This window comes from Mustela nigripes, chromosome 4 (assembly GCF_022355385.1).
Source record: "Mustela nigripes isolate SB6536 chromosome 4, MUSNIG.SB6536, whole genome shotgun sequence".
Lineage (NCBI taxonomy): Eukaryota > Metazoa > Chordata > Mammalia > Carnivora > Mustelidae > Mustela > Mustela nigripes.
In genome coordinates, this window is record NC_081560.1 from 187,255,150 (window position 1) to 187,280,730 (window position 25,581).

At 52.7% G+C, this 25,581-nt stretch overlaps 1 protein-coding gene across 3 annotated transcripts in view; it reads left to right on the forward strand.

Moving 5' to 3' along the window:
- DOCK1 (dedicator of cytokinesis 1) overlaps positions 1-24,928 on the forward strand; it is a 490,751-nt gene extending 465,823 nt beyond the window's left edge. For all 3 annotated transcript variants that reach the window (XM_059398805.1, XM_059398806.1, XM_059398807.1), the window contains 8 exons: positions 912-1,088; positions 2,083-2,166; positions 6,736-6,873; positions 12,811-12,956; positions 15,554-15,752; positions 17,856-18,009; positions 20,599-20,759; positions 23,799-24,928. In XM_059398805.1, the coding sequence (XP_059254788.1) occupies positions 912-1,088; positions 2,083-2,166; positions 6,736-6,873; positions 12,811-12,956; positions 15,554-15,752; positions 17,856-18,009; positions 20,599-20,759; positions 23,799-23,894 (1,155 nt within the window). In that variant the 3' untranslated portion in view covers positions 23,895-24,928. The remainder of the gene's footprint in view (positions 1-911; positions 1,089-2,082; positions 2,167-6,735; positions 6,874-12,810; positions 12,957-15,553; positions 15,753-17,855; positions 18,010-20,598; positions 20,760-23,798) is intronic.
- Positions 24,929-25,581: the final 653 nt, after the last annotated feature.

The window sequence follows — 25,581 nt, forward strand, 5'->3', positions numbered from 1 at the left end:
GGTGGTCGGTGTTCTGATGGACAGGATGGACAGTGGTCCCCTGCCTCCTGCACGAAGTGTCCCGCTGACCGGTGGTCGGTGTTCTGATGAGGCCTGTGAGGTACCATTGGAAGTGGTGACGTGCTCCCCCTGGGGCAGCGGAGCTCTTCCTTCCTAAGAGAGTACATGGTCTACTCTGGAGATCAGGGCAGGGCCCAACCCCCTTCCCTGACCAAACAGGTACCAGAGGATTACAAAGTGCCAAGGCCTCCTGCCTCAGGGACAGTGACAGATGGCTCAGAATTCCTTAAAATCTTACCCTTCTTTTTGTAAGATTTTATTTATTTGACGGAGCTAGCAAACACAAGCAGGGTGGAGGTGAGGGGAATGGCAGAGGGGGAGGGAGAAGCAGACTCCCCACCGAGCAAGGGAGCCTGATGTGGGACTCGATCCCAGCACCCTGGGATCCTCACCCGAACCGAAGGCAGATGGTTCACCGACTGAGCCCAAAATCTTACCCATTTTAAAAGAAGCAGACCACATGTGTATGCGCACATACTTACACATGTGCACGTGTGTACAGGCACACAACACACACATACACACACACACACACACTCGTGCACACACACATACCCCCTCAGAGCCAGCCCGCCTTGTATTATCGCTTCGGAATTTGTGTGCGAGGCCCATGCCTACTGGCAATGCACAGTGATGCAGAGATACCCAGCTGCTCTTGTTGGGTGATAACAGACAACCCCGAAACCGCCCCCACCCCGGGAAGAAAGGTGTGATGGAGGAATAGGAAGCCTGGCCCCCCTTGGGAGTGCTCGTCCTCTGGCAGGACCTCACGGGCCAGAGACACAGCAGAAGACCCTGGCGGGGTGGACGCAGCAGCTGGCCTGGGGTCCCATCTTCTTCCTTCCCCGCAGGTGGAGATCAGCCCCCTGGAGAACGCCATCGAGACCATGCAGCTGACCAATGACAAGATGAACAGCATGGTGCAGCAGCACCTTGATGACCCCAGCCTCCCCATCAATCCCCTCTCCATGCTCCTGAATGGCATCGTGGACCCTGCCGTCATGGGAGGCTTCGCGAATTATGAGAAGGCATGTGACATGCCTGAGGTCCAGCCCTGTCCCGGGACAGATGTCTCCAGAAATATACCTCCCAGCCCAGAAGCTGTGCTGGTCTCTCTGGCCAACCTCAGCCATGACTGAGCCAAGGCTGGGGACCCCCTAGAGGTGACCCCTGCTGGCTGCGGAAGGTCAAGGCCCGACCCCGGGCATGACTCCCCTGGGTGTTGTCCTCCCAGGCTGGGCTGACGGAGCTCTGCGGGGCTGCCCTCGGGGGGCTCTCAAGAGTCCTAGGATCACGAAAGGCCAAGAGACACGGTTTTAGTGAGAGACGAAAGGCTTAGAATGCGTGGGATAGGTAGGCATGGCGGGTACACGGCAGAAGGCCGGCTGGGCTCGCTGGAAAGCCTCTCAGTGGGAATGGGTAGAAGTTGAAGGATGTGGGGTGTGGTCTAGACCAGTGGCACTACGGTCTGCTCTCTGTGTTTGACATCAAGTTCGGACTTGGCCGCGGCCATTCACCACTTAGTGTCTGTGACTGTTTTCCTGATGGAAAGGGGCGGCATTGAGGCCCTTCTCAGAAAAGTTTGCTGAGCCCTTGTCCAGACAGAGTAAGAACTGAGGCAGAGAGCAGGCCGCGAGGAGTCATTGCCCTGGACCTAGAGACGGCTCTTGGTTGTAAGCAGCCGGAGGTGGAGGACCAGCCCGGGGTGGGGGGCAGGGCAGGAGTTAGGGCGCTGGGGAGCTGCCTCCCAGCCGGCTGAGCATCCAGGTCAGCTTGGGTTCCGAGGACAGAGATGCCACCCGAAATGCCCCTCCTGGCTGCCCGTTCAACGTCTCAACATCTGTGGTGTTGGGCCCAAGCAGACGTTTAGCCCGGAGTGCTGGGGAGGGTCCATCCCCGGCGGTGCGTCTGTTTGACACACACAGGGTGGGCCTGGCTCTCTCCCCGGCTCTGGTGCACAGCCAGGGTGCAGAGTTGGGACCGGGAAGCGGTGTACCGAGTGGCCCTTCCTGTCCCCACCAGGCCTTCTTCACAGATCGGTACCTGCAGGAGCACCCAGAGGCCCATGAGAAGATCGAGAAGCTCAAGGACCTCATCGCATGGCAGGTAAGTGTGGGGTGGCCGCCCTGCAGGCCAGACCCACGTCCTCCTGGGCCACCTCAGCACACACACCAGCCAGCACAGAGGCCTGGGACATGCGCCACAGTGCGTGGAGCCACATGTGTCCCCAGATAACCCACCCCCAGATATATTAACTAGACTCCTAGGCTACATCATGAGGTTGAACACATAGAGCATTCTCACTTACCAGTGAGCCTGGTCTGTCTCTACTGGAAGACTCTGTCTGGTATAGACAGAACTTCAGAGGGAAGCTGAGAGCTGTGATGTGTTCGAGAGCTTGGCTCCTGCCTGTCCCGGGAAGGGCACTCGGGCCGGTGCTGCCCGTGTGGGAGGTGATAGCGGGCCACTGTAGAGCGCCCGCCGCTCACATTCTCCCTGGTGGTAGCCAGGGCTGGGGGCGTCCACATCGTGTTTTCCCAGCTGTAATTCTGCATATAATGGTGCTTCTGTGCTCGTGCTCCTGAGGTCGCTGAGTCTCACCTTAGAGGGGCCTGCTGTTAGGACGACGTCACGGTAATAAACAGAACATACAAGGTAACACATTGACCAGTTTGACGTCACGGTAATAAGCAGAACATACAAGGTAACACCGTGACCAGTTTGCAGTACAGTCGGGCGACATTAAGCACATTCACACTGCTGTGCGACCATCCCCTCTGTCCGTCTCCCGAACTTTGCCACCTCGCCAAAAACCTCTGCACTGATTCTCCATTCTCCGCCCCTGCAAACCACTCTTCCTCTGTCTGTCTCCATGAACTTGATGGTTCCAGGTGCTTCACATTTGCAGACTCATACGGTAAAGTCATACGGCTCTGGGGACTGGCTTGTTTCACTGAGTACAGTCTTCGGGGTTCATCCGTGTTGTAGCCTGAGTCAGAATCTCCGTCCTTGTGGGGCTGAATAACACTCCCTTGTGTGGACAGGCCACATTCGGTTCTTCCGTTCATCCGCCTGTGGACACTCAGGCTCCTTCTGCTATTTGGCCGTGAACATGGCCACACACGAGTCTGTTCATTTTCCTGCTTTCTGTTCTTTGGGGTGTATTCCCAGAAGTGGCATTTCTGGATCAAACCATGATTCTACTTGTCAATCTTTCGAGGAACCACGTTCCTCTCACCCCCTTGTCAACACTTGTCAGTTTCTAGTTTCTTTTTGTTTTGTTTTTCACAATGGCTGTCCTCATGGGTGTGACTTGGCCACAAATCACTAGACATTTGTTTGCAGTAGAATTACCCTGTGATAATGAACCCGGGGGGGGCTGGCTCCGGCGACCTGACAGGCCAAGGACGGTTCTCTGCGTGGAATATAAGCCTCATGTGGACGGTCTCCCTCTGTTTCCAAAAAGAGAGTTTAAAAGTCTGAGTGATTCCATTTTAGATGTAGAAACCAAAAGGTACAAAATTCAAACTGCATTGAAGGCTATAACATCATTGCCACACAAAAATAGTTTGGTCTGCAAAAGTTGTATTGATTTTTTTTTTTCTTGTAAGCTTTTACAGCAAATTGGATTTTAAGAGTTTCAAGTCCTACAGAGGAAAATAATTTGTTCCCCAGAGAGAACTTTATGTCAGCACTATGTCATCACCCCTAATAACTATATTAAAGGATGAATTTTAAAGCAGCTCACAGGAAAGCCGAAAAAAAAGAATCCATTTTCTAGCAACTTCATTAAATCAAAGGGTGATGGAAAATGCATATTCAAAACATTACCTGTGATTTCGCTTTCATTTGCAAATGTTTGGAAACCCATATTTTAGTATCACTGATTGAGTCATGCAGTCATTAAAAATAAGAAGTTTGGGGTTATCAGGATGCTGTCTTAATGTTTTCGTTTGTGAGTTTGTTTGGTTTGGTTTTTTTCTGGAAGCTCCATCAGGGCAGAGTGAGTCTTTCTCTGGGGAATCCCAAAGACTCACTGGCAGAGTTTCCATCACTGATAAGCAATAAGCACATCTTGGTACTGAAACTGGTTGTGAAGGCAGGTTGTTAAATCCCAGGCAGCTCTTGGCTCTGCTCTTGACATCCCCAAACCAGGACGATGCTGACCCGCTTCTCCCAGCTGGGAGCCAGTGGCTGCAGGCGTGTGGGGCCTTCCTCTATGTTTACAGCCGACGCCAGGTCAGAGTGGGCTCCAGCCCCTTCCTCAAAGGCACAGCTCTGCCCTTCCCCAGATGCAGCCGTTTCACTGAGCATCCCTGCCAAGGCCCGAAGATGAGTCCATACAGACCATACACCACTGCTGTGTTGTGCACCTACGTCTCTTTCGAGACGACAAAGACAAAAGACCGGACTCACACCGCATCCCCAACTGATAAGGGGCTCAGCCGTTGCCCTGCAGGGGTGGTGCTCTTGGAGCACTGAGCTCTGCTCCCTGATGTGCCGTGCGCTGGTGGGCTCTGAGTGAGTGCAGGGGACACACAGGGGCAAACTTCACATGCAGCACTGCTGTTCAGAAGGGCGTCTCAGGAGAGCAGGCTGTGTGCTCATTTTGAACAACCCAAGGTGTTAACTTTGGGGATGTCTTCTCTCCTCTCCCCACTCTGGGCTCTGGGAGACTTTTAAGAAATGGAGATTCCTGAGATCTACTCCAGAGCAAACCAGGACTCCAGAGGTGGGGTTCAGGAACCAGCCCAGAGATGCTGATGCTCATCCAGCTTGGAACCCACCGAATTACAGGGTCCCCGGAGATCGCTTCAGGCCTCATTCCATGCCCCATGTTTGTATGTTAAGCACCCAGTATGTTAGAGTGTTTGCGCAGAGCATGTTTTTACGCAGAGCCGGGGCTTAGCCCCAGTCGGACACAGAACAGAGGCCAGAAGAAGAAGGTTGTATCTGACAGCGTCAGGGACCTGCAGAAGTGGTCAGTGCTTGTTCCCTCTAGATGTTGCCTGCCAAGCTGCCGCTCACACAGCCCCAGGGACCGAAACCAAACGGTCTTCACTTTAGTCCAGCCGGTAGCTTCTGGTAGGTCAGCGTGTCTGGCCCATTAAGGCTTTTAATCAAACCAACAAGAAAACAACAACAACAAAATGCAGAGACATTTAGACTGCATTTTATGTATTTGAAAATGGTTGATTCTACACAAAAATGCTTGTAGGAACTCATGTAGCTGGGCTTTCACCTTGAGACAGCACCCCCATCCTCGACTCCGCACCCAGAGAGATCCAACACATCTGCCATCCCACCAAAAGTTGTCTCCAGCCTGCCTGTGCCATGCCCCGAGGCGGAACTCGGGAAGCATAAGGATTACTGTGAGCATTTTCTAGTGTGGAACCTGACCACACTGCGGCGAGCTCCGGGGAAGCTGCCATCTGTAGGAGTAATTCACGTGGAATGTCAGAACGTCTTCTCCATCGTGAAAGCTCACCTGTACACCCATCGTCCTCCTGGCGGTCACCGGCCAGAAGGGGACGCCTGGCCCGAACCCTGGTGGGGAGGCCCAACTGTCAGCGAAACAAGCTTTGAGCCCGTGCAGCCCCAGGGCAGGCTGGGTGGGCTGCCGGGCGGGCTGTGACATGGGGGCCCTGACTTCTGTCTTTCCCCGGAGACCACAACAGGCAATAAATAGCGCCTGCTCCACATGGCAACCAAATACATTTTATGCATTGATTCATCTTGATAAGAGTTCTCAAATTTGTTCACATGAAATTCAATTGTGTACTTATTATCCTGCTTCCTAATAAATCTGCTTATTTAGGTAGGTGTTCTGTCATATTAGGGAAATCTGTTTTTAATCAGGATTTTGATTTAATTATAAATTATTAAGAGGAAGCCTCTTAGCTTGATTGCATTGAGGAATGTCTAACTCCTGGTCCACGCATTGGGGGAAAGCAGAGCCTGGGGAGAGAAGCCCTCCTGAGAGCCCTCCCCACCCCCCAACAGCAGTGATTCTAGAGGGCCTCCGGGACTGGGGAATGAAAATGTCTCCCTGCGACGCTTTTAAAGGTCAGCTACATCTCTGCGCTTGGGAGTGAAGTGTTGGCACGGATATTTGTGACAGCAGTGTTGGCAGGGAAGCGATTATTTTTAGTTTTAAGGAAGAATAGATTTGGTTTTCCTTTCCAAATAAGAAGATCCTTCAGGACTATAGATCACATATAATTAGATTTTTTTTAAGTTTTAGAATAGGGTTCTCAATTGCCTACAAAGGCGATATTCTGAACTAAAGAAATCTTTGCGCTGTGCCATGACCCTTTGCTAATAGACCAAGTTACAGCTAAACAGATTCAAACTGCAGATCTTTCCAGATTCACGTGGAAGGCACAGATGAGTTTATTCTAGAGTTGGTCGGCCAATGGGAGTCAGGCATAGTCACCGAGTGGCCATTGTGTGCCCAGCACTGCACTGAACGTGTCCAATTTAAAACACAAAGGATTTTAATTTGAGCATTTTGGTCTTTGGGGTTAATGTGCCTGCTGATGACTTTGATTCACGGTTTGATTTGGAAACAAAACAGTTGCATTTTGCACACAGCGCCACTTTCTGCCTGGTGTGCACGCCTCTCTCTAGGCCATTAACCAGGAAATAAGGAGTGTTGACTGCTATGTTTTTCAGATTCCGTTTTTGGCTGAAGGGATCAGGATTCATGGAGACAAAGTCACTGAAGCACTGAGGCCATTTCATGAGAGAATGGAAGCCTGTTTCAAACAGCTGAAGGAGAAAGTGGAAAAGCAATATGGTGTCCGCACCATGGTAAGTGGGGAGCCCTGCAGAAGGGCAGGTGGGCGTCTTTGCGTCACATTGTCCAACTGTGTCGGGCTCACAGGCAGGGTGAGTAAGAGGTATACGTGATGCCTGCTGGGGAAGTAGAATTCGAAGGACCTCGGCCCCCTCGGAAGTCTGTCTGCCAGTAAGCCAGCAACCTCCTTTCAATAACTGGAAATGTCAGGGTGAGTAAGCCTTCATGAGTGTGTCTGATCACCGAGCGCCCTGCTCGCCTGCCTCGGACACAGTCTGTCCTCAGTGCGGTGGGGCCCCATGGGCCTCAACTTTGGCTGGTCGTGGAGGCCACTCCTACAGCCATACCCCACACACAGAGGGGTAGGGAACACACACGCAACAGTACTCATGTCCTGAGGCAGAGCTGGGGCCTTTGTCCAGTCCAAAGTCAAAGTCGTTGGAGAGAGTTGCTGGGATTACTGAAATTGTCATCAAAGACTTTAAGTCTTAAAGGCGTGGTTACGGGTCTGAGCCAAGAAAGGTAAGCTGGACACAGTCAGGGGAGGAGGTGAGGAGAAAGGCCTGGAGACTGGAAATCGAATGGCAGGCCCGAGGCCGTGCAGACATAGCCGTGCCTGGGATGGAAGAGAATTCACAGGAGAAGCTGGAAAGGTGCCCAGCCTCCAAGAGCCTGGAATGGCAGTGTGGGGCAGGAAGCTTTGCTCTGGATGAAGGGCAGAACTGGGCTTTTGCTAGGAGTTTGTAGAAGTTTCAAGTTTGCGGCTGGGTTCAAGCTCATGATTAGAGTGGCTTGTGATAGGCAGTGATGCAGACTGGCCGGCAGTGAGAGCCTGTGGCAGGCTTGAGATGCTGTTGCGAGCCACGCGTCAAAGCCACCTGGGGGCAAGGCCGAGCCCCGGAAACCAGAACGCCACACAGTGGTCTCTAGGGGCCTTGGTGGGTCCGAACTTTGGCCATCCCTGGACTCTGGAGATGTCCGGCACAGCAGATGATGCAAGGCCTGCTTTCCGTGATTTTCAGGGAAGCAACAGTGTGACACAAAGAGGCAGCAAGGCTTCCGATCTAGAAGCCCAGCCCTTGGCATGAAGGGGGTGAGGGCGCACGTGGTCTCCACCTTCCTGCCAACAAAAGGCGTGCTGCTCACATCGCATGGCACTCTTCTCTCCTTCCGAAAGGACCAGGTGTCCAATGTAGGGCACCATTTTGGGTTCTTTTTCGGCCCAATTCCATCCGTCTGCCAGCAGCTCTCTGTTGCTCTTCCTGTTGAACTCACTTCTTTTCCCCACACACGTGGCTCACTCAGCAGACACTCGTTCATACTCACCGTGTGCCAGGGACCTTTCCATGTGCTTCACAAGTACGAACTGGCTTCATCCACTTAACACTATGAATGAGGCACCGCGGTCATTGTCATTTGACAGATGGGGAGAAGGGGGACATGCGGTCACACAGTAACAGTGGCCACTGCAGCCACTGATGGAGTTTGAAGCCTGCTGGTCTGACTCCAAGTTTTTGCTTCTAGCCACCACTCAAGTGACACGGCAGAGGTTTCCTTTTTCTTGCTCATGTGGTCGGAGGCTGGTAAAAGGCTGAGAAGCCCCCAGAGCGGGGCTATTGGGCTCTGAGCCCACTCCATGCTGGCACAGCCTACCCGCCCACGCCCGTGTGTCCCCAGCAGAGTGTGAACCTGACAAAGCCAAGAGAGTGCAACCTTCGGGCTCTGGTCTGAAAACTCAGTGCATGGGGACCCAGGGTAGCCAGCCCAGCAGGAGCTGAACAGGCTTCGGACTGGGATGCCCTCATGCCAGCCAGAACCCTTAAGGAGGGCTTGATGGCCTCAGGGCTTGTGACTCATCGCGGTCGGAGTCGAGGGGCCAGAATTTCGTAGCTCCTCATCCTGCATCTCTTCCCAAGTCTAACACAGCTCTTAAGTCTTCTAAGAAACAAACACTTGTGAGATCTCAGAGTTTGCCTCCTAAGTGAAAGTCTTCCCTTTTACCGCTCATGTAATTTATATTTCAAAGTGACAGACACCTGTCTGGCTCACCACATGTCCTTCCTGTTCCGTTCTCTGCCGGGATGCGGCACGTCTGTGCGCGCTTGCTGCCGGGCCCAGGGGAGACGGAAGGCCAGGCCAGGAGGCAGGGTGTTGAGGGTGTCCCCCTCCTCATGGACAGGTTTCCCCTGTTCCTATGCAGCCATCTTTGGCCAGAGGTGAGCAGTGTCCTCCACATCGTGGGACTTGGTCATGTCCCCCAAACTGCCCGCCTCTCTGTGGGGGCAGCCAGCGCAGCCCCCCACCCCTGCCCAGCTAGGGGCTAGTCAGGCTTACTGGGATTGAGGAGTAGAATTAAGGATGTATTTCCTCCCCTTGGATGCTTTGTTGGTTGGAGCTGCCTTCCTGGGTCCTCCGTCCTGGGAGCCCGCTTCCCTCGAGCAGACAGAGACAGACAGATGCCCTTGTCAGGTTCTGAGAAATGCGGCAAATAAAAAGCAGTCTGGTATGAGCCTTTCCTGTCTTATCTACTCTGAAAACTTGCAAGCATCTCAGAATACTTGGAAAAGCAATATAGTACCATCCTGTTTAAAAAAAAAAAATGGATTTAAAAATAAAAACCCCATAGAAAAGACATAAACCATTTTGTCAATTTTTCTGATCCAGCCAAAGCCATAGATAGAAACAGAAGACTTGGACACCCTCTGACTTCTTAATCCATAGCCGGCTTCACCAGAGCCCGGCTCCCGCCCCGCTGGCCTTCTCCCTGCCTGTGCTGGGGCTCTAGGGGGCCACAGCTCCCTGGACAAAAGCTCACACACAGCCCAGCTTCTCCAGATGCACAGGGAGTGAAGAGTACAGACCCCGAGGTCCCTGAGGAAAGGGCCATGAGCACCTCCTGCATTCAGCACCAGCGTCTGGGTCTTCCAGAAAAGCAACGTGCCTGCTTCTTACCCTACCCAGTAAAACACTGGTCGCCTCAACGAAATCCAGCCCTGCCCACCCGCCCCTGATCTCTGGGCAGTAGGCAGGTGTGGGGGTCAAGGGGGGGGGCATTTGGGCACAGTTGGAAGAAAAGGACACACTGGGCAGGGTGGGGCTCGCTTCTTGTAAAAAGCAAAATGAGTGTTTGCTTCAGGCCGTGATAATGACAACAGCAGGGACAGCTACCCGAGGAGTGTGCCAAGGCCCCGGGATTCCGGCTGCTTCCTCCCATCTCGCCCTCACACCGTCCTCTCGAGGCGGGATGATTCATCCCTGCGTGCTCTGGAGAAAGCCGGCGCCCAGAGTGGTTCGTTCCTTCCACGCGTGGTGCCAGGTCACATCGTCGGTCCCAGAGCTAAAATTCTAGCCTAGTTGTCACTGCCCCACCCCCACCCCTGCCAGACCTGGTGCCAGGATACAGGGCCACCAGATGACTCATGTCATGATGCTGGGGCTGCACCTGTCAGGGCTGGGAGAAACTCCGATTGCTTCAGAAGGGGGAAAAAGTCCCAGTTCTTCAATTTTTAGAGGCTCTACTCAGTCAAGACGGAATTGTGAGACAAATGGCCCAGTGGGCGCCCTGGAAGTACGGGACCCAACAGTGGCTTCTGTCCCTTTTGGCCAGAACCCTGCTCCTGCCACCTCCCTCCCCTTGTTCTACAGATAGATCCGCCAGAACTGCAGTTTGCTTCTCCAGAGACATCACCAGCCCTTTGTGGTCAGAGGGAGGATGTTCAAGGCTCTTCCTGGACTGAGGTGGTTCTTCCTGGCCGTCGCCCCCTCCTGGTCCATGGCTGGCTCTCTCCTCTGCCCTGCGCACCTAACATAGCTGGGAGCGGCATTTCACCAGAAAGACAGAAACCATCAGGCCAGGAGCGGGGCTCACAGCACCCGGATGGCGGACAGTCACGTTTCTTCTCTGTACGCTCAGCTGCATTTCCTTGAATGCGAGTCTCCCTATGGCCGACAGACCATGGGCTGTGAAGGCAGCATCCTCCCGGCCGCAGAAATCACCGGAGCCTGACTCCGCTGGCCTTCTGCCCTTCTGCTCCCCGCCTGCCGCCGCCCCCCACCCCTGCCTCCAGTCCAGGGGGGCTCCGTGGAAATGAAACCCAAGGCTGTTGCAGGGGAGGGGCGGGAAGGCGGCCCCCCAGGGTTGGCAGGCGGCTGCTCGGATTCCGCCCCCTCCCCGTGAGCCGCCCTCAGACGCTGCTGCTGTGGAGGAAATCGTAGGGGACAGTGTGGGCTTCGAGAGGCAGAGGCTGCCCGCGGGTCTCAGTCAAACCATGAAGAGGGTCAAATCGCACCGAGATGCAGAAAAGAGCGGTGGCCAGGCGGGGCCCCGGGGGATGCGGCGGTCAGCCGGGCCTAGAGCAGCAGGCAGGCCTCTGGCCTGACCATGTTGGGAGCGGTGGGACACGGACCGTCCCGGGGTGCAGGGGTGGTGGCGGGGAGCCACGTGTCCGAGAACCAGGCCTTCTCCATGACTCGTCATGTGTCTCAGCCTGAGAAGAGCCTCCTGTGGACCTTGAGTTGCTAGATTTTGTACAAGAAACGTGTCCCCGATTCGGACTAAGTTGTACTTCATTTCCTTTCTGGTTTCCTCACAAGGCCAGTTAGTGCCAGTGGACGTCGCCTTGAAGGGGTGCGATGGCGCCGTCCCTGTGCCAAACCCAAGACCTCCCCTCTGCGCGGGCAGACTCCAGCGACACGTGGCTCTGCACTGGGGCTTGGCAAACCGGGGCCCGCTGCCCTTTTTGTAGCTCAGGTTTTATCAGAACGCAGCCCTGCTCACTCGTCTCTGTGTCGTCTCTGGCTGCTTTCGTGCTCTGATGGATGAGCGGGGTCGGGGGCGGAGAGCCTAAAACCCGTCTGGCCATTCACAGAACGAGTTTACCAGCTCCTGCTTTAAACTGTTCTTTTGTGGTGGTGACCCTTCTACTCCTAACAAGAGAGCGAACAGATCAAGTCGTAGTTCACATGCGAAACACCTCTTGAAGAAACGGGCCCACTTTTCAGATGCGGAAGTTGTGTTCAGTGTATCATCAGCTGCGGTCCTAAGCCCGTCTTCTACCAGTGACAGCCCGAGGAACTGGCTTCGGAGCTGTGGGGCAGGGCGGTGGGGAGGTCAAAGCCGCACAGAGAGGAAGGGCCCTCCCTCCTCAGGTCAAAGGAAGGAGCCTCTGCAGCAGCTGGCCTTGGGGCACAGGGACGCTAGCGTTTTCCAGGTAATTAAATAGTGACATGAGCTATAGCGCAGTGAGTCGTGTTTGGGTGATAGAAATCCTACTTCAAAGAGAGGATGGAAAATTCCATCCAGAGGCCATTTTTCTCCAGAATGCATCTCTAGTTCACAGCCTGGCTGGGAGGAGGAGCTTGAGTGGGCCCAGCCGTGGCTTCCTCGGCCCCGCTGTACTGGCAGGGGAGCAAATCTGCCTTTAAATAAGCGGCAGGAGTATCTTACTTTGTTCTAGAGTCAGACGCGTGACTCGGTGATCTGTGTGGTTTGTCAACCTGCAGAGAGGCGCAGGGTTCATCTAAGGGTCCTAACAGTCTCTTTAATATAGATGCTACTCCACAGATTTCTTTCCTCCAGATGCGACTCTGTACATTTTCTGGTCAATACATTCTACGATGGCTCTCAGACGGGTTGATGGATTGTAGTGTTGGTTAAAAAAAAGGTGCATTTAAAATTTTAGAAAAATAGGGAGGTTACTATATTTTTCACAATATCGGGTAAGATTTCAGAAAACCCTGAAATAATCGTCATTTTCATCTTTCACTCTGGACGAGAGTATGCACTGCTCATCCAGGTGTGGACGGTTTTGGTCTAGAAGCTCGGTTGCTAAGACCACTTGGTCCCAAGGGTCTGACCACAGGGGCCAGAAGTCTTTTGGCAAAGAGCATCAAACAAGCCTCTCTCTCTCTCTCTCTCTCTCTCACTCACTCTCTCTCTCTCTCACTGTCAGCCCTCAAGTCTGGATGACAGAAGAGGCAGCCGTCCCCGGTCCATGGTCCGATCCTTCACAATGCCTTCTTCATCCCGGCCTCTGTCGGTGGCCTCCGTGTCTTCCCTGTCGTCGGACAGCACCCCTTCCAGGCCGGGCTCTGATGGGTGAGTCCTCCCAGCAGCAGGGAGGGGACATAGAGGGTCCGTCCTGTGAGCAGCCACTGGGACTGTAGGTTTGTCTGATCACAGCGGAGAATTTTTCTTAAAATCGAAACCATCTTTGAAACTAAAACCCTCCAAGACGTGGCAACTCTCGTGCCCACAATGACTTTCAGGGTCTTGTGAGTTTTTGAGAAAATATTCTTTGGGTAAGGTTTCCATCAGATTTTAAAACACTGCAGTGAGTGTTGATTTAGTTCTGTTCTGGAAGTTCTAGAAGGACTGTCTACATTCCTTGCTGGCTGTGTACTTGTACTTTTCCTCTCCTGCTCATTTCCCTGGTGTCAGAGCAGCGCAGAACTGTCTCACACTGTCAGCCTTGAGGGCTGGCAGGGCCGCCTTCCTTCTCCAAGACTTCTCTGGAGACCCCGGTTTTGCTGCTGAGCACCCAACAGCACAAAGTGACCTCAGAGCGAAACAAGAAGCTAATAGACTAGTTAATTTTGGTTGAGCTCCCACTGTGTCTCTTGTATTAACTTTGAGTGTTAAAAAGCATCAATAATTTTTTTGTGGTTTTGAGTAACAAACATGTTAAGTTTGTTTTTATTAAGTAAAGAGGAAAAATGTGTCCTGCCGTTTAAACCCCAGAGAACAACTGCTTATTATTTTACTGGTGAGTTTGCACAGTGGTGTGTGTGTACAGCCCCATTTGGGTTTCCGTCCATTGCCTTACCAAACCTGCATGCTCCCGGCCTTGGCCACACACAGACAACACACTTCCCCAAGGAACAGCTCAAATCTATGTGCCCTTTTTTGCCGATGACTGGTGTGCCCAGTGGAGGATTGAAAACTAAACCCACTTTTTTTTTTCTGAATAGTAATTTTTATCAGTGTCTGCTACTTACAAAGCCAAATCCATATGGAAATTCTCAATTTAGAAGTATTTAAATCATGTGTGCTTGTCACTTAGAGCAAGATTGCTAAAGAAATTTAATTCAACTTTTCCCCAAGAAAATCCCCAAGCTAGTTATGAAAAGGTTTTTACATTTCCAGGAACGTAGGGGTGACGGTGGAAATGGATCTAGCGCTTGTAGATAGAGGTGTGGTGCATCACACGTGTGAACTGAATGCGCGCCTCCTTCTCCCAGGAGGCGTTGTTTAACCTTGAACTGGAAGGCATCTTTATTAGACTCCAGATTTTTGTTCGTTCTAGGGTTACCACCCTTAGCTGTGTAATTAATGTGAAGAAAATGAGACTTCGGTCCCAAATGGCACAGGTTACATGCAGAATAAAGGTTCATCCTGTCCACAGGTGCTTCTCATAATGTGAAAAATTTTAAACGTAACCTGCCTTTCTCTTGGCTCTTTGCGCACCCATCAGGATGTTTGCAGCTGTTCCGCTGGAGATGAAAGATGTCCACTGATCTTATCCCCCACCATGTTAATTGTCTCAAGTTATACGAAACCTAGAATAAAATCTTGAGGATTATTCTGTTTTTATTGACTATATCCTATATGTTCTGCTCCTCCTTCCTGTGCCTTGTTTCTTGTATAACTGGAAATTTATGAAGTTTCTGAGATATTTTCATACCATTATCAATGTTGACCCTCTCTCCTAACTCCTTCCTGCAGCAGAGGCTGTAACTTCAACCTCAGACTGTCATTTCTTCTCTCTCCTGGTGGCTTACTAGGACAGAAATAGGATGGACCTCCCCTCATGGCTGGCTGCCCCAGTCTTGTGTTAAAATAACAAACCACAATTGCATGTGGAAGTGTGTGCGTGGTCAGCTTTGACACATGCCCTAGAAGCTAGTCCAAGGCCCGCCTACTCAGTAGAACCATTAACATGGTTTTAGACCAGCCAGTTGGCATTAGTAGGCCCAAGGGCAGTGGTGTCTTTTCTTTATCTTGAGACTGGGGATGTCCAGCCCACAGGGCTTAGGGCATGGCGAGACTCCCCAGTAGGTGGCAGAGCCAAACCCCAGGTCTTCTAGCTTGGTGCTCAGCTGAAAAACTGAGGGCCTCTCATGTACCTGTGAGCAGGAATCTGCTAGCTTCTCCCCGAGTCATCCAAAGGGCTTTCAAATTGAAGCAGCTGACGTACCTGTAATCTTGAGCCGGCTGTGGGAACTTGGTCAGAATCGAGATACCAGAAATTTCTTTGCATTAGCATCTGCCTATTCTTACTGCAGTTGGGATATTTTAGTATGAATCTCTGTAAGCGAGGGCGCCCCTTTTGAAACATACCCCAAATGCCTTCCTCCCATCAGACATCTGCGATCATCTCTTTATGTCATCGTGTCCTGTCTGCTCCTCAGACTTCACATCTCCCTGGTCCTCCTGTACATGTTCTGCTTCTTTCCACTTTGTCTCTGTTTCTTTCCAGTTCGATCTTGTCGGGTTGCACAGTCTCTCTGTTACAGCTGGTTAATATGTATCTTAATTCCCCCTTGGCCTCTCTTTATAAATCATTCCTTTCCTGTAGCGACATTCCCAGTCAGCGCTTCGTGTCCGCGGGAGCGCGCTCACATTCCTCTGCAGGTGAGAAGCTACTGTTCTCCTCCTCCGAAGTCCTGAGTGGTTGAAGGAACCGTTTCTTCTAGGTTTGCTCTGGAGCCTCTCCTGCCAAAGAAAATGCACTGTAGGTCCCAGGACAAGCTGGACAAGGACGACCCAGAGAAGGAGAAGAAGGACAAGAAGAAGGAGAAAAGGAACAGCAAACATCAGGAGATGTTCGATAAGGAATTTAAACCCACCGATGTTGCCGTGCAGCAGTCTGAGGCCGTGATTCTTTCTGAGACGGTAATTTTTTTTTTTTAAGATTTTATTTATTTATTTGACAGACAGAGATCACAAGCAGGCAGAGAGGCAGGCAGAGAGAGAGGAGGAAGCAGGCTCCCCGCTGAGCAGAGAGCATGATGCGGGGCTCGATCCCAGGACCCTGAGATCATGACCTGAGCTGAAGGCAGAGGCTTTAACCCACCGAGCCACCCAGGCGCCCCCGAGACAGTAATTTGTCCCCACTCCGCGGTGGCTTCTGGGACCTACCTCTGCTCCACATTTAGCCAATGAGGCTGTAAATTGGATTTCACTGAATTTTCTGTCAACCAGTCACTTTGCAAATCTGAGGTCTCCCTCGACCCTCCCCTTGTATCACACAATGCTGTGGGGCCCCAGAGGCTCAGAGAGGAGCTGAGCTTCTCTGGAAGGTTCTGCCTTAGCAATCATCCCCATCCCAAAGGGGCTCTGCTGGTTCTAGGCTCTCTAGACTGCGTGCCAGTCAGACCGGCAGGCACATGCTGCTTGGCTGTCTGAGGGCAGAAGGCCGATTCGGGTGCCACAACATGGCCTTCAAGAAGGCAAATGCCCTTCTGAGGCCTTCAGACACAGCTCTGACTGCTGTGTGAGTGTGGCCGAGGGCGTCAGAGCATGGGGAGGGGACTGGCCAGAGGCCAGTGTTCATGCCCAGGCGCTGGGCCTCCAGCAGCTGGATGGAGAGCCAGATGGTTCCTGGTGAACCACCCAGTGTTCTCTGTCCACTAGTCTGGAAAGCTGGGGTGCCGGTGACCTTGCTGACACTAGCCAAGGTCGCCATCTCTTGAGCTCAGGATAGAGATCTCAAGTCTAGAACATCAGAACTGGGTGGGGGAGTTAACAGAAGCTCAGGATATTTACCGGGGGCTGGACACGCCACATGTCCTTTCATGGATCTTCAGTTAAGCTGCCTTTTAAGCTGCCAAGACCAAGGGCCTGAGGGAAGTTGAGCCTCATGGGAGAGCTGGTCATAGTTAAATTGTGTGAAAAGGGGTCAAAGGTCAGGCCAGGCACTTGGCCATTCCACACAGGGTCTGTCCCTCCCTGCTTTGGCCCTGTTGGCTTGCAGGGACACTAGCAGAAATGGGGTGAGTTCAGCCAAAGTAGGCCTGCCGTGCCCTCGGCAAGTGCATAGAAATGGCCGAGGGTCAGCGCACTGAACCCGGTCCCCTGTCAGCCTCTCATGACTCTCAGAATAACCACAGCCATGGTGGCCCCGGGGACAGGAAGCGCGACCTCTGGCTGGGGGCAGACTCACTGTGCTCGGTCCAGCCCAGCTACCTATCTCTCTCCAGAGGGACTTGTCCTCTGGAAGACAGGGGTCAGCGAGGTCTGTAGCACTGGGGGTAGGACCTGGAGTTTCCTAGGCCAGCCTCCTCGTGCCTGGGACCAGCCAGGGGCCGCAGGACAGAGCAGGTGGGCAGATCGGAGGCAGGTTTGCTGGAGTGGAAGCAGCAGCCCCATTCCCAGGGGCAAAGCCAGCACCCACTAGCGCTCCCTGGGCCCGCCAGGGTGGCCTTGGCTTTCTGCCCCACACTGGCCCTCGAAGCTATACCTCTGTCACTCGGGGGGCTGGGCTCAGTTTCCTGCTTGATTGGCCTCATCACCAGTCTTGTGACCTTCTGCTCAGACTCAGAGCCTGCGGCAGGACACCTAGGTGGGGGGGCCCTCCGGGGCAGTTTGCTTCACACCAAGAAAGCATCCTTTGATGTACTGAGTCATCAGAATGTGCCTCGGGGGATAGGACTGTCACCAGTCCTCATGCACATTAGTCCTGTCCAGGCCGCCCTGCCCCGCCCAGGCCCATCAATATCCGGTATACCTTGGCTCATGGAAGCATCACCCTGATCGCTGCCTTCACACTCACCTGGCGTTCTCCCTGAGTGCATGTGTCTGTGTCCAAATTCCCCCTTTTCATAAGGACACCAGTCCTGTTGGGTTAGGGGCCCACCCTAATGGCCGCATCTGCAGAGGATCTGTTTCCAGGTAAGGTCACAGTCACAGCTGCTGAGGGTGAGGACTTCAACCCGTGAGTCATGGGGGGAAACAAAGCCATGGCAGACCCTGACTGTGCTCTTTCCTCCACCGTAGATAAGCCCCCTGCGGCCCCAGAGACCGAAGAGCCAGGTGATCAGCGTCACTGGAAGCGAACGACGTTTCTCAGTCTCCCCGTCGTCACCGTCCCCACAGCCGGTGCCCCCTCCGGTCACGCCAAGGGCCAAGCTCAGCTTCAGTTTGCAGTCGAGTGAGTAGAACATTCTCCACATTGGAATTCGCGACTTTGCTCTGGGACCCCCTCCTTGCCCAGAGGCTTCCAGTTAGGCTCGCCTCCTCCCCTTCATACAGATAGAGTTTCCACAGGCACCTGGGTCCAGGGAGTCCCCTCGGGCTTCGGCAGACCAGTCTTCCCAAGTTCCCTGGGCGGAGAAGTGAGCTCTCAGAACCTCCCTGTGGGCACGAGCGGCGCATGGACGGCCTCCCTCTTTGTATCATGGGGTACGAGCCGCAGGAGGGTCTTGGGCATTCCTGCGTTGAGGTGGAACGTGAAGTGAAAAGCATTTCCAGGCTATTCTGAAGAGCTAAGCACATAACTAATTTTTCTAGTTTCTCCCAATTTCTAGGGTTGCCGTGACTTATTACGCTATACTTGTTGGTTAAAGTGACAGAGATTTATTCCCTCACCCTTGTGGGGGCCAGAAATCAGAAATCAAAATAATAGGGTTGTTTCCAGAGGCTCAAAGAAAGACTCTGTTTCATGCCTTTCTTGCTGTTGGTAGCTTCTGACAGTCCTCAGCGTTCCTCAGCTTCCAGTCTCTGCCTCCCTTCGTGTGGCCTGCTCTCCCCGGTGCTCTGCTCTTCATACAAGGACACCAGACCTTGGCTTTAGGACCCACCATAAGTCAAAGATGATTTCATCTTGGGATCCTTAATTCATTTCATCTGCAAAGAGCCTATATTCAAATCAGGTCACATTCTGGGGTTCTGGGTGGACATGAATTTTGGAGGGACACAGTTCAACCTACTACCAGTGGTAATCAGCTTTTCACCGCTAAATCCAGGCCTGTCAGAGAGGAGAGGTCTTGGCAAGGGGAAGGTGTGCGGGAGTGCGGGCCACCTTCCTCCTTGGGAGAACCTGCCTTCCTTCCTGTGCCCTGTGTAGAGGGTCTGGAAGGCAGGGACTGTTGTCCTTTGCACCTGGTTTTCTTCTTGCTGAAGGGAGCGGTGGCCGTTCTGGGGACCGTCAGGTGGGGGCCGGCACTGCAGCTGCGGACAAGCCCAACTGAGGGACAGCTTCCCGGCCGCTGGGAAGCAGATAGGCTCTGTGTGTTCTATCCTCATATCCTTACACTATTGCCCCAGAAGCTGCTTCTGAAAATATTTTATTATCTCCTTTAATAATTAAAAAACAAGCTGCACTGCAGCTGGGAAACAGTTGGCGGTGTCTTGACATTAGACCTAGGATCACCACAGGCCCCAGCAAAGCCACTCCGAGTCTATACCCCAAAGAATTAAAAACAAGGACTCATTGTATATGAACGTTCACAGCTGCGTTCTTCACAGAAACAGAAGGTGGAAACATCCCAAGTGTTCATCACCCGATGGATGAATAAACGAGACGTGCATCCAAAGACAGTTAGCCACACGGTGGAGTAGTACTCAGGCATAAAAAGGAACAGACCTCCATCATGAGCGAGCCTCAAACACGTTACGTTCAGTGAAATACACCAGAAGCAAAAGGACAAGTTTGCTAGGATTCCACTTATGTGAAATATCTAAATCAGGCAAATTCGTAGAGATGGTAGATTAGAGGTATCAGGCTGGGGGAGGGGGTGTTGCTCTCTGGGGACAGACTGTGCATTCGGGGTGATAAGAAAGTTTAGAAATGGGTAATGGTTGCCCAACACTGAATGTAATCAATGCCTCCAATTTATATAATGAATTACAGCTAAAATGGCAAACTGTAGGTTCTGTGAAGTTTCACAAATACGCAAGCGAGAAGTGGTGAGGGCGGTCGTCCCATCGGATGTGTTCTGGCTCGCTGCCTTGGCTTCACCGGCGAGCCTCCCTCAGAAGCCCACAGCTCCCCCGGAAATTCTTTCCCCTAAAGAAGGATTTTTCATCCAGTGGGTGGGTGGGAAAACCTTCAAGAGACCCATCAGTAAAAATGTCCATTTACCTCTAATATAAAAGAAAAACACATTTGTTTTTCCAAGTCTCCACAAAGGTTGAGAGTATCCTATCTTAATGATTTTACTGCCACTTGAAACCGGCTGTTTTTTCAGTTGGCTTTAAAAATCAATTGTACTTCCCCCTCGGCTTCTGGAAAAGTCATAGCCGCCGTGCCCATGACCGCTATAATGGTCTTCCAGACCGTTGTGGGTTTCCGTGTCAGGAGAGACTTGAAGGCTGGATGACTGGCCAGCTGCTGCGTCGCTAGCTTTCCCTTCCTGCAGCCCTCCCAGTAACAGCCACAGGACACTGGTTCGGGCTCTGAAACCGCCAGTGTAGACAGTCCTTGTGACCCCCTGCTGTTTAGATGCCACCACGGCACAGAGGCTTGAGGAGGGGTCAGGAGGGGCCCTGGCTTGACATGGCTGGGTTTACAATGGATTGATGCCTCCTTTAAACTCGGGTTTTACATGTCTTCACGGCGCTTAGTATTCTCATTCTAGAACATTCCTTTAGGAAAGGATCTGACCCTTCCCCTGCTCTACCCCTCCCAGCTCACCTTCTCCATCAGCCTCCCCTGCCTCTCCTGAGAGAAGGTGAAGCAGCCGTGTGGGCACTCGGGCCTAGTGGCCCAGCTTGATTCTAAATCCGTCCGGTTTTCCAGGTTTGGAGTTGAACGGCGTGAGCAGCATGACCGGGATGGACACGGCCGAGGTCCCACCGCCCCTTCCTCTCAAAGGCAGCATGGCAGATTATGGGAACTTGGTGGAAAACCAGGATTTGATGGGCTCACCCACACCCCCGCCCCCTCCTCCTCACCAGAGGGTAAGTCAGCCGGGAGCCTGAAATGTGGGTTTTTAAAACCGTTCCCTCCTCCACCCAATAGGAATCCCTCCTTCCCGATGTTAGCGTGCTTGCGTTGGGCCAGCCCACGTTTGATTTTGACAAAAGAGGTCAAAGCGAGAAGATCTCTGTCTACCGGATCTTGGCTCTGTGGCACCCAACCCGCTCTGGAAACACTCCTTAGAGATCCAGCCCATTCCTCTCCTGGTTCTCAAGGGTTTTTGTTCTTAGGAGGCCACAGGCCGAGGTCAGCGTGCACGCTTTTCCCCCTAAAAACCAATATAAATCCTATGGACTCTTTCTTTCTTTCTTCCTATGGGTACTTTTCATGGGGTGTTCTGCAAGTTTATTATCTGCTCCTGTGAGTGGGGCAGGAGAGAGCGGGGGTTTTCTTACAGTACATGTATTTCATTCTTCCTCTTATATAAAGACACACACCAGCAGGGGGCTTCTTCTTGGATGCTGAAGGGATGCTGACCTTCTGAGACCTTTCAGATCAGCCCTCTGTCCCCAGAGATGCCATGATGGGGAACTGGCCCTGGAGATGGGGCCACGTTCCTCCCTGATGGCTCTGCAGGAGGCTGCGATGGTTCGATCAACCACAGAAAACAGGAGTCTGACCTTTCCCGCTGACTTTTAACTCTAAGTTAGAAGGAGAGAGGCCCAGGGAGTCGAGTGAGAACATTGATTGTTTGGGGTGTTGTTTTCCTAACAGCTTAGTTAACCGATCACACCTTTGTTTTCATACCTTTATTTAATTGGAAAAGCAGGACTGTCTCCTGGGTCTCTCTACACCACTGAACTGAAAATTCTGAACTTGGAAATATGACCCGATCTATTTTGTTACAGATCAGTGCAGGGGCAACGTGTTCTCATCTCCAGTGCCTTCTCTCCATCATTCGAAGGGACTGATGCCACGTGCTGCTGGGTCAGGAAGGAACATGTGCGAGCCTTGGCTCCCCTTAGAAATGGTTGTGATTTCAATTAGATTAATTACCCAAGTCTCGTTGCTGTGTGTGTCTTGATTCCCCTGCAGCACGAGAGTGAGTTCCAGTGACACGCCTGTGGATTCGTGGGTCTTAATCCGTTGGGGGCGGTGGTGTTTCCAGGGCGTCCCCCTCTGAGCAGGCCTTGTGGGCTGTTGTAGGGGAACGATCGCTCATCTGCCTTCGGGGGATGATCGATACCTCCTGTCGCTGTCATTGATCGGCCTCGGGCTTGTGGTCAACCCTGTGTCTGGTTGTCGCCACTTTAAGCTGTCATTTCTTTCCCAGTGACTCTTACAAGCAATAATCTGACCTGTCACTTTGCTTCATTGCAATAAATCCATTGTCCTCCTGCCTGGCACAGGGGCATCTCCAGCATTGTGCCCGCGTCTGGCTGGGTTCACCCGACTCACTCCGACCCCCTGTGGGGGCTTGCACGCGTACAGAAACGACCATTTCATCACATCTCGAAATAGGTGTTTGCTTCTGTTTTTAACCGTTCTGACCAACCTTGAGAAAACTCAAGAGTCTGCTTGCTACTTCATTTTTTATCACGTTTCAATGTCCGTGCCTCAGCTGTGCATGTCTCTATTTATTCTCTTCTGTGTGTTAGGCATGGGGTCATCTCAGTAGTTCCCTGTCTGGGAATTGGGAGGAAATTCGGTCACTAGCAGAGAAACTGCCGTGTCGCCGTTCTGTCCTTGAGACTTCGTCCCTCATGTTGCATTACACATGAGCCTCCGCCACAAGACCCCCCTCGCTTAGGTGACGGTGTTCTGCGATCTCCCTCTGGTTCACTGCCTGTGTCTCATCTGTCATGTTTTCTTCCGTCCGCTCATTCGAGGCTTCATTTTCTCCCCACGTTGACTCATTCGCTTACGTGTTCGGCCCACGTGTATTTACAGAGCATCTCCCACGGGGCAGGAGCCTGACTGTGGGGAGGGTGCGGCCGGCTGCCCTCAGTCACTGACGCCCGGACAGGTCCATGAAGCAGGAGGTCTTCCCATCACCTTGGCAACTGTCGAATCCTTTGCAGGACTCCAAGGGCAAACGGTGGCCCGTGGACCAAGCACAGCCACTGCCTTTTCTTTTTTCTTTTCCCGAGAGACAGAGAGTTGGGGGGGGGGGTGCAGAGGGAGAGGGAGAATCCCAGGCAGACTCCCCACGGAGCACAGAGCCTGACGCGGGGCTCGATCTCACCACCCTGAGTTCATGATCTGAGCTGAAATCAAGAGTCAGACCCCTAACTGACTGAGCTACCAGGTGTCCTGACCAGCTACCTTTTTTTGGTAAATAGTCCCAGGGAGACCCAGCTGTGTGCGCTCTGTGGAGGGTGTGTTTCCCCCTTGAATAGTTCAGCCACCCCCTACGCTGCTCTTCCCCTCAGTTTGCAGTTTTGGAAGAGACTGGATGGAAAACTGCCTTTAAAGGGGTCTCTTGGCTAGTGGCCACAGGTACCCAGCTGGCACTCTCTCGGGAAGCTTTTCCAGTTCCAAGAGCAAAGGGAGGGCTTCTCACCCACCCCCGGAGAGTCTGTCCCGGACCGCTTTTCCCTGTACAGTTGAGGAACATCGTCGGGGGACACGAGCCAAGGCCCATGGATCCTCATCAAAGGGCACTTGGCTGGGACAGCGCCAGGCCACCGGGGGGGGGGGGGGGGGGGGGCTGGGTCAGCTCTGACCCTGGGATCCCCTGTCTCTTCACCATTTAAACTGCCCAGTTCTGAAACCAATCCGTTTCCAGGGGCCCTGGGGACCGAAAGGCCCTGGAATAAAAGCCGCCAGGCAAAGAGCAGCGGTGTCCCTTCTCAGGTCCATGCAGACAGACGGCTGATGCGCTTTGCAAAAAGCAGCTGATTGGAGATGCCAGAAAGGCCTGTCGCCACCAGCTGTCCGGCCGCAGGGCCCACGGAGAGGGCCGTCCCCTCAGCCCCCCGAGGGTGCGGAGTAACTTCCTGTGGCCGCCCTGACTCCGCCGCTGGGCCCCACCCAGAGCGCCTCACTAACAACGCCGCTGCCGTCTGTCTGTCTTCCAGCACCTGCCCCCGCCGCTGCCCAGCAAAACCCCGCCGCCGCCCCCGCCAAAGACGACGCGCAAGCAGACGTCGGTGGACTCGGGCATCGTGCAGTGAAGGCCTCGGGCCCGCCCTCCTCTCCCTCAGCGTCTTCTCCCGCGTCTGCTCTTTACCTCATGGGGCCCGTGGTGTCGGACACGTGGTGGGGTCGCTTGTCCTGCAGAGGAGCCTCTTTCCCGCTGTGGCGTGAGCGGCCTTCTGCATCGGGGAGCGGCGTGGATGTAGGTCTGGACCGTCCTGTTGCGCTTATCGAAACTGGCGGCTTCTGACCGTGTCTGTCTGGAGAGAGCCCAAGTCTTGCCCGAAGCCCTCTGTCTGTGCCACGTGACACGAGCAGGGACCACGGTTGACCCGGGTTTGGCGCAGTACGAGGGGCGAGGCGGTCCCCTGTGAGACCATGTAGTGAGTGAGTGCTCATTTCTCCCAGGGCCGCCCCCAGGCTGTCCCCGGAGGGTGTTGACTCAGCCCTGGTCCTGCGGGTGGGATTTCGTGGTCAAGTGTATCTTCAACCTGTATGGGGCGTTTAAGGTCAGCCCTTTGGAGGAGGGGGACAGTTTCCTGATTTCCTTTGGTATAATTTAAAATAGGATTATTTCTCAGCTACTGAACAGTTACTAATTTATGGAGTGGAAACACCAGTAGAAATACCGGATCAAGAGGAAGAGGGAATACAAGTATAGGAAGTCCATTTTCTTTCTTTTTAAAAAGAAAAGGTCCATAGCACACAGATGGCTTTAATTGATGAGTTCTTCCTGTCCTCAGTCTGTACAGAAGTTTGTATATATGGTGGTTCTTAGTTCCGGCTATTGTGATAGGCTTCCACACAAGATTCTCCGTACGTGTTAATTTTTAACTGCTGGAAGTGTAAAAAAACACAAATTAAGTTTTGTTGATTTTTTTTTTCCCCTAAGCGCTGAAGTCCTGACAGTGTTGGTGGACGATGATTTAAAAAAACAAAACAACTAACTTTGTATGACCTAATATTTTTATTCTGTCATCTATATTTTTTTATCCACTATAATCATGCTACTCTCCTAGTAGGCTCAGATGTTATTCATTGACAGCAAAAAATAAAAAGCCAGTTAAAAAGACGCAGTGTCTGAACACTATGTTTTTATCCCTTGGTGTGATACATTGTATCTCCAAATGCCATTGTTGTGTTTTTCTTTCTTAAAGAGCTTTGTGATTTAAACTTAATTTAATTTAAATTAGATTTGTGATTTAAAGAGCTCACCTTTACAGATGTGTGCATGTTTCTTAACTGCCTCTGTTGTCTCTCACTTGTGGCCCCACCCTGACTGACAGCACCCCGTCTGTCCCTCCTGTGTCTGTGTGTCCCTACAGAGGGAGCGGAGCGGAGCCCAGCTTGCTGATGCTTCCCCCCTGAGCCCGACCCGGCTCCGGCTGCGCATCATTTCTGCCCCTTACAGCCTTTCAGCGGCTGACCTGAGAGCGGGTTTTGTTTGATGCGATGCGTCATTCGGCATCAGACTCCAGAGCTCTCTGGATCTTCAGTGGTGAGAAACAAGGCGACGGGGTGCTCTTTTCCGTGTAAAGCTCACTTGCCTGTTCCTTCCAGATGTGTCCCTGTTGCCACCACAAGAATGCGCTCCACGGCCCCGTTAACCAGACCTCCAGGGAACCTGCCGCAGAACCCAGGAGACTCAAGATTCTTCTCTCCTACTCGATCTCTCCCTCGCCCAACCCAGTTTATTCGTCTTTGCTGTAAATATCCCATCAACCC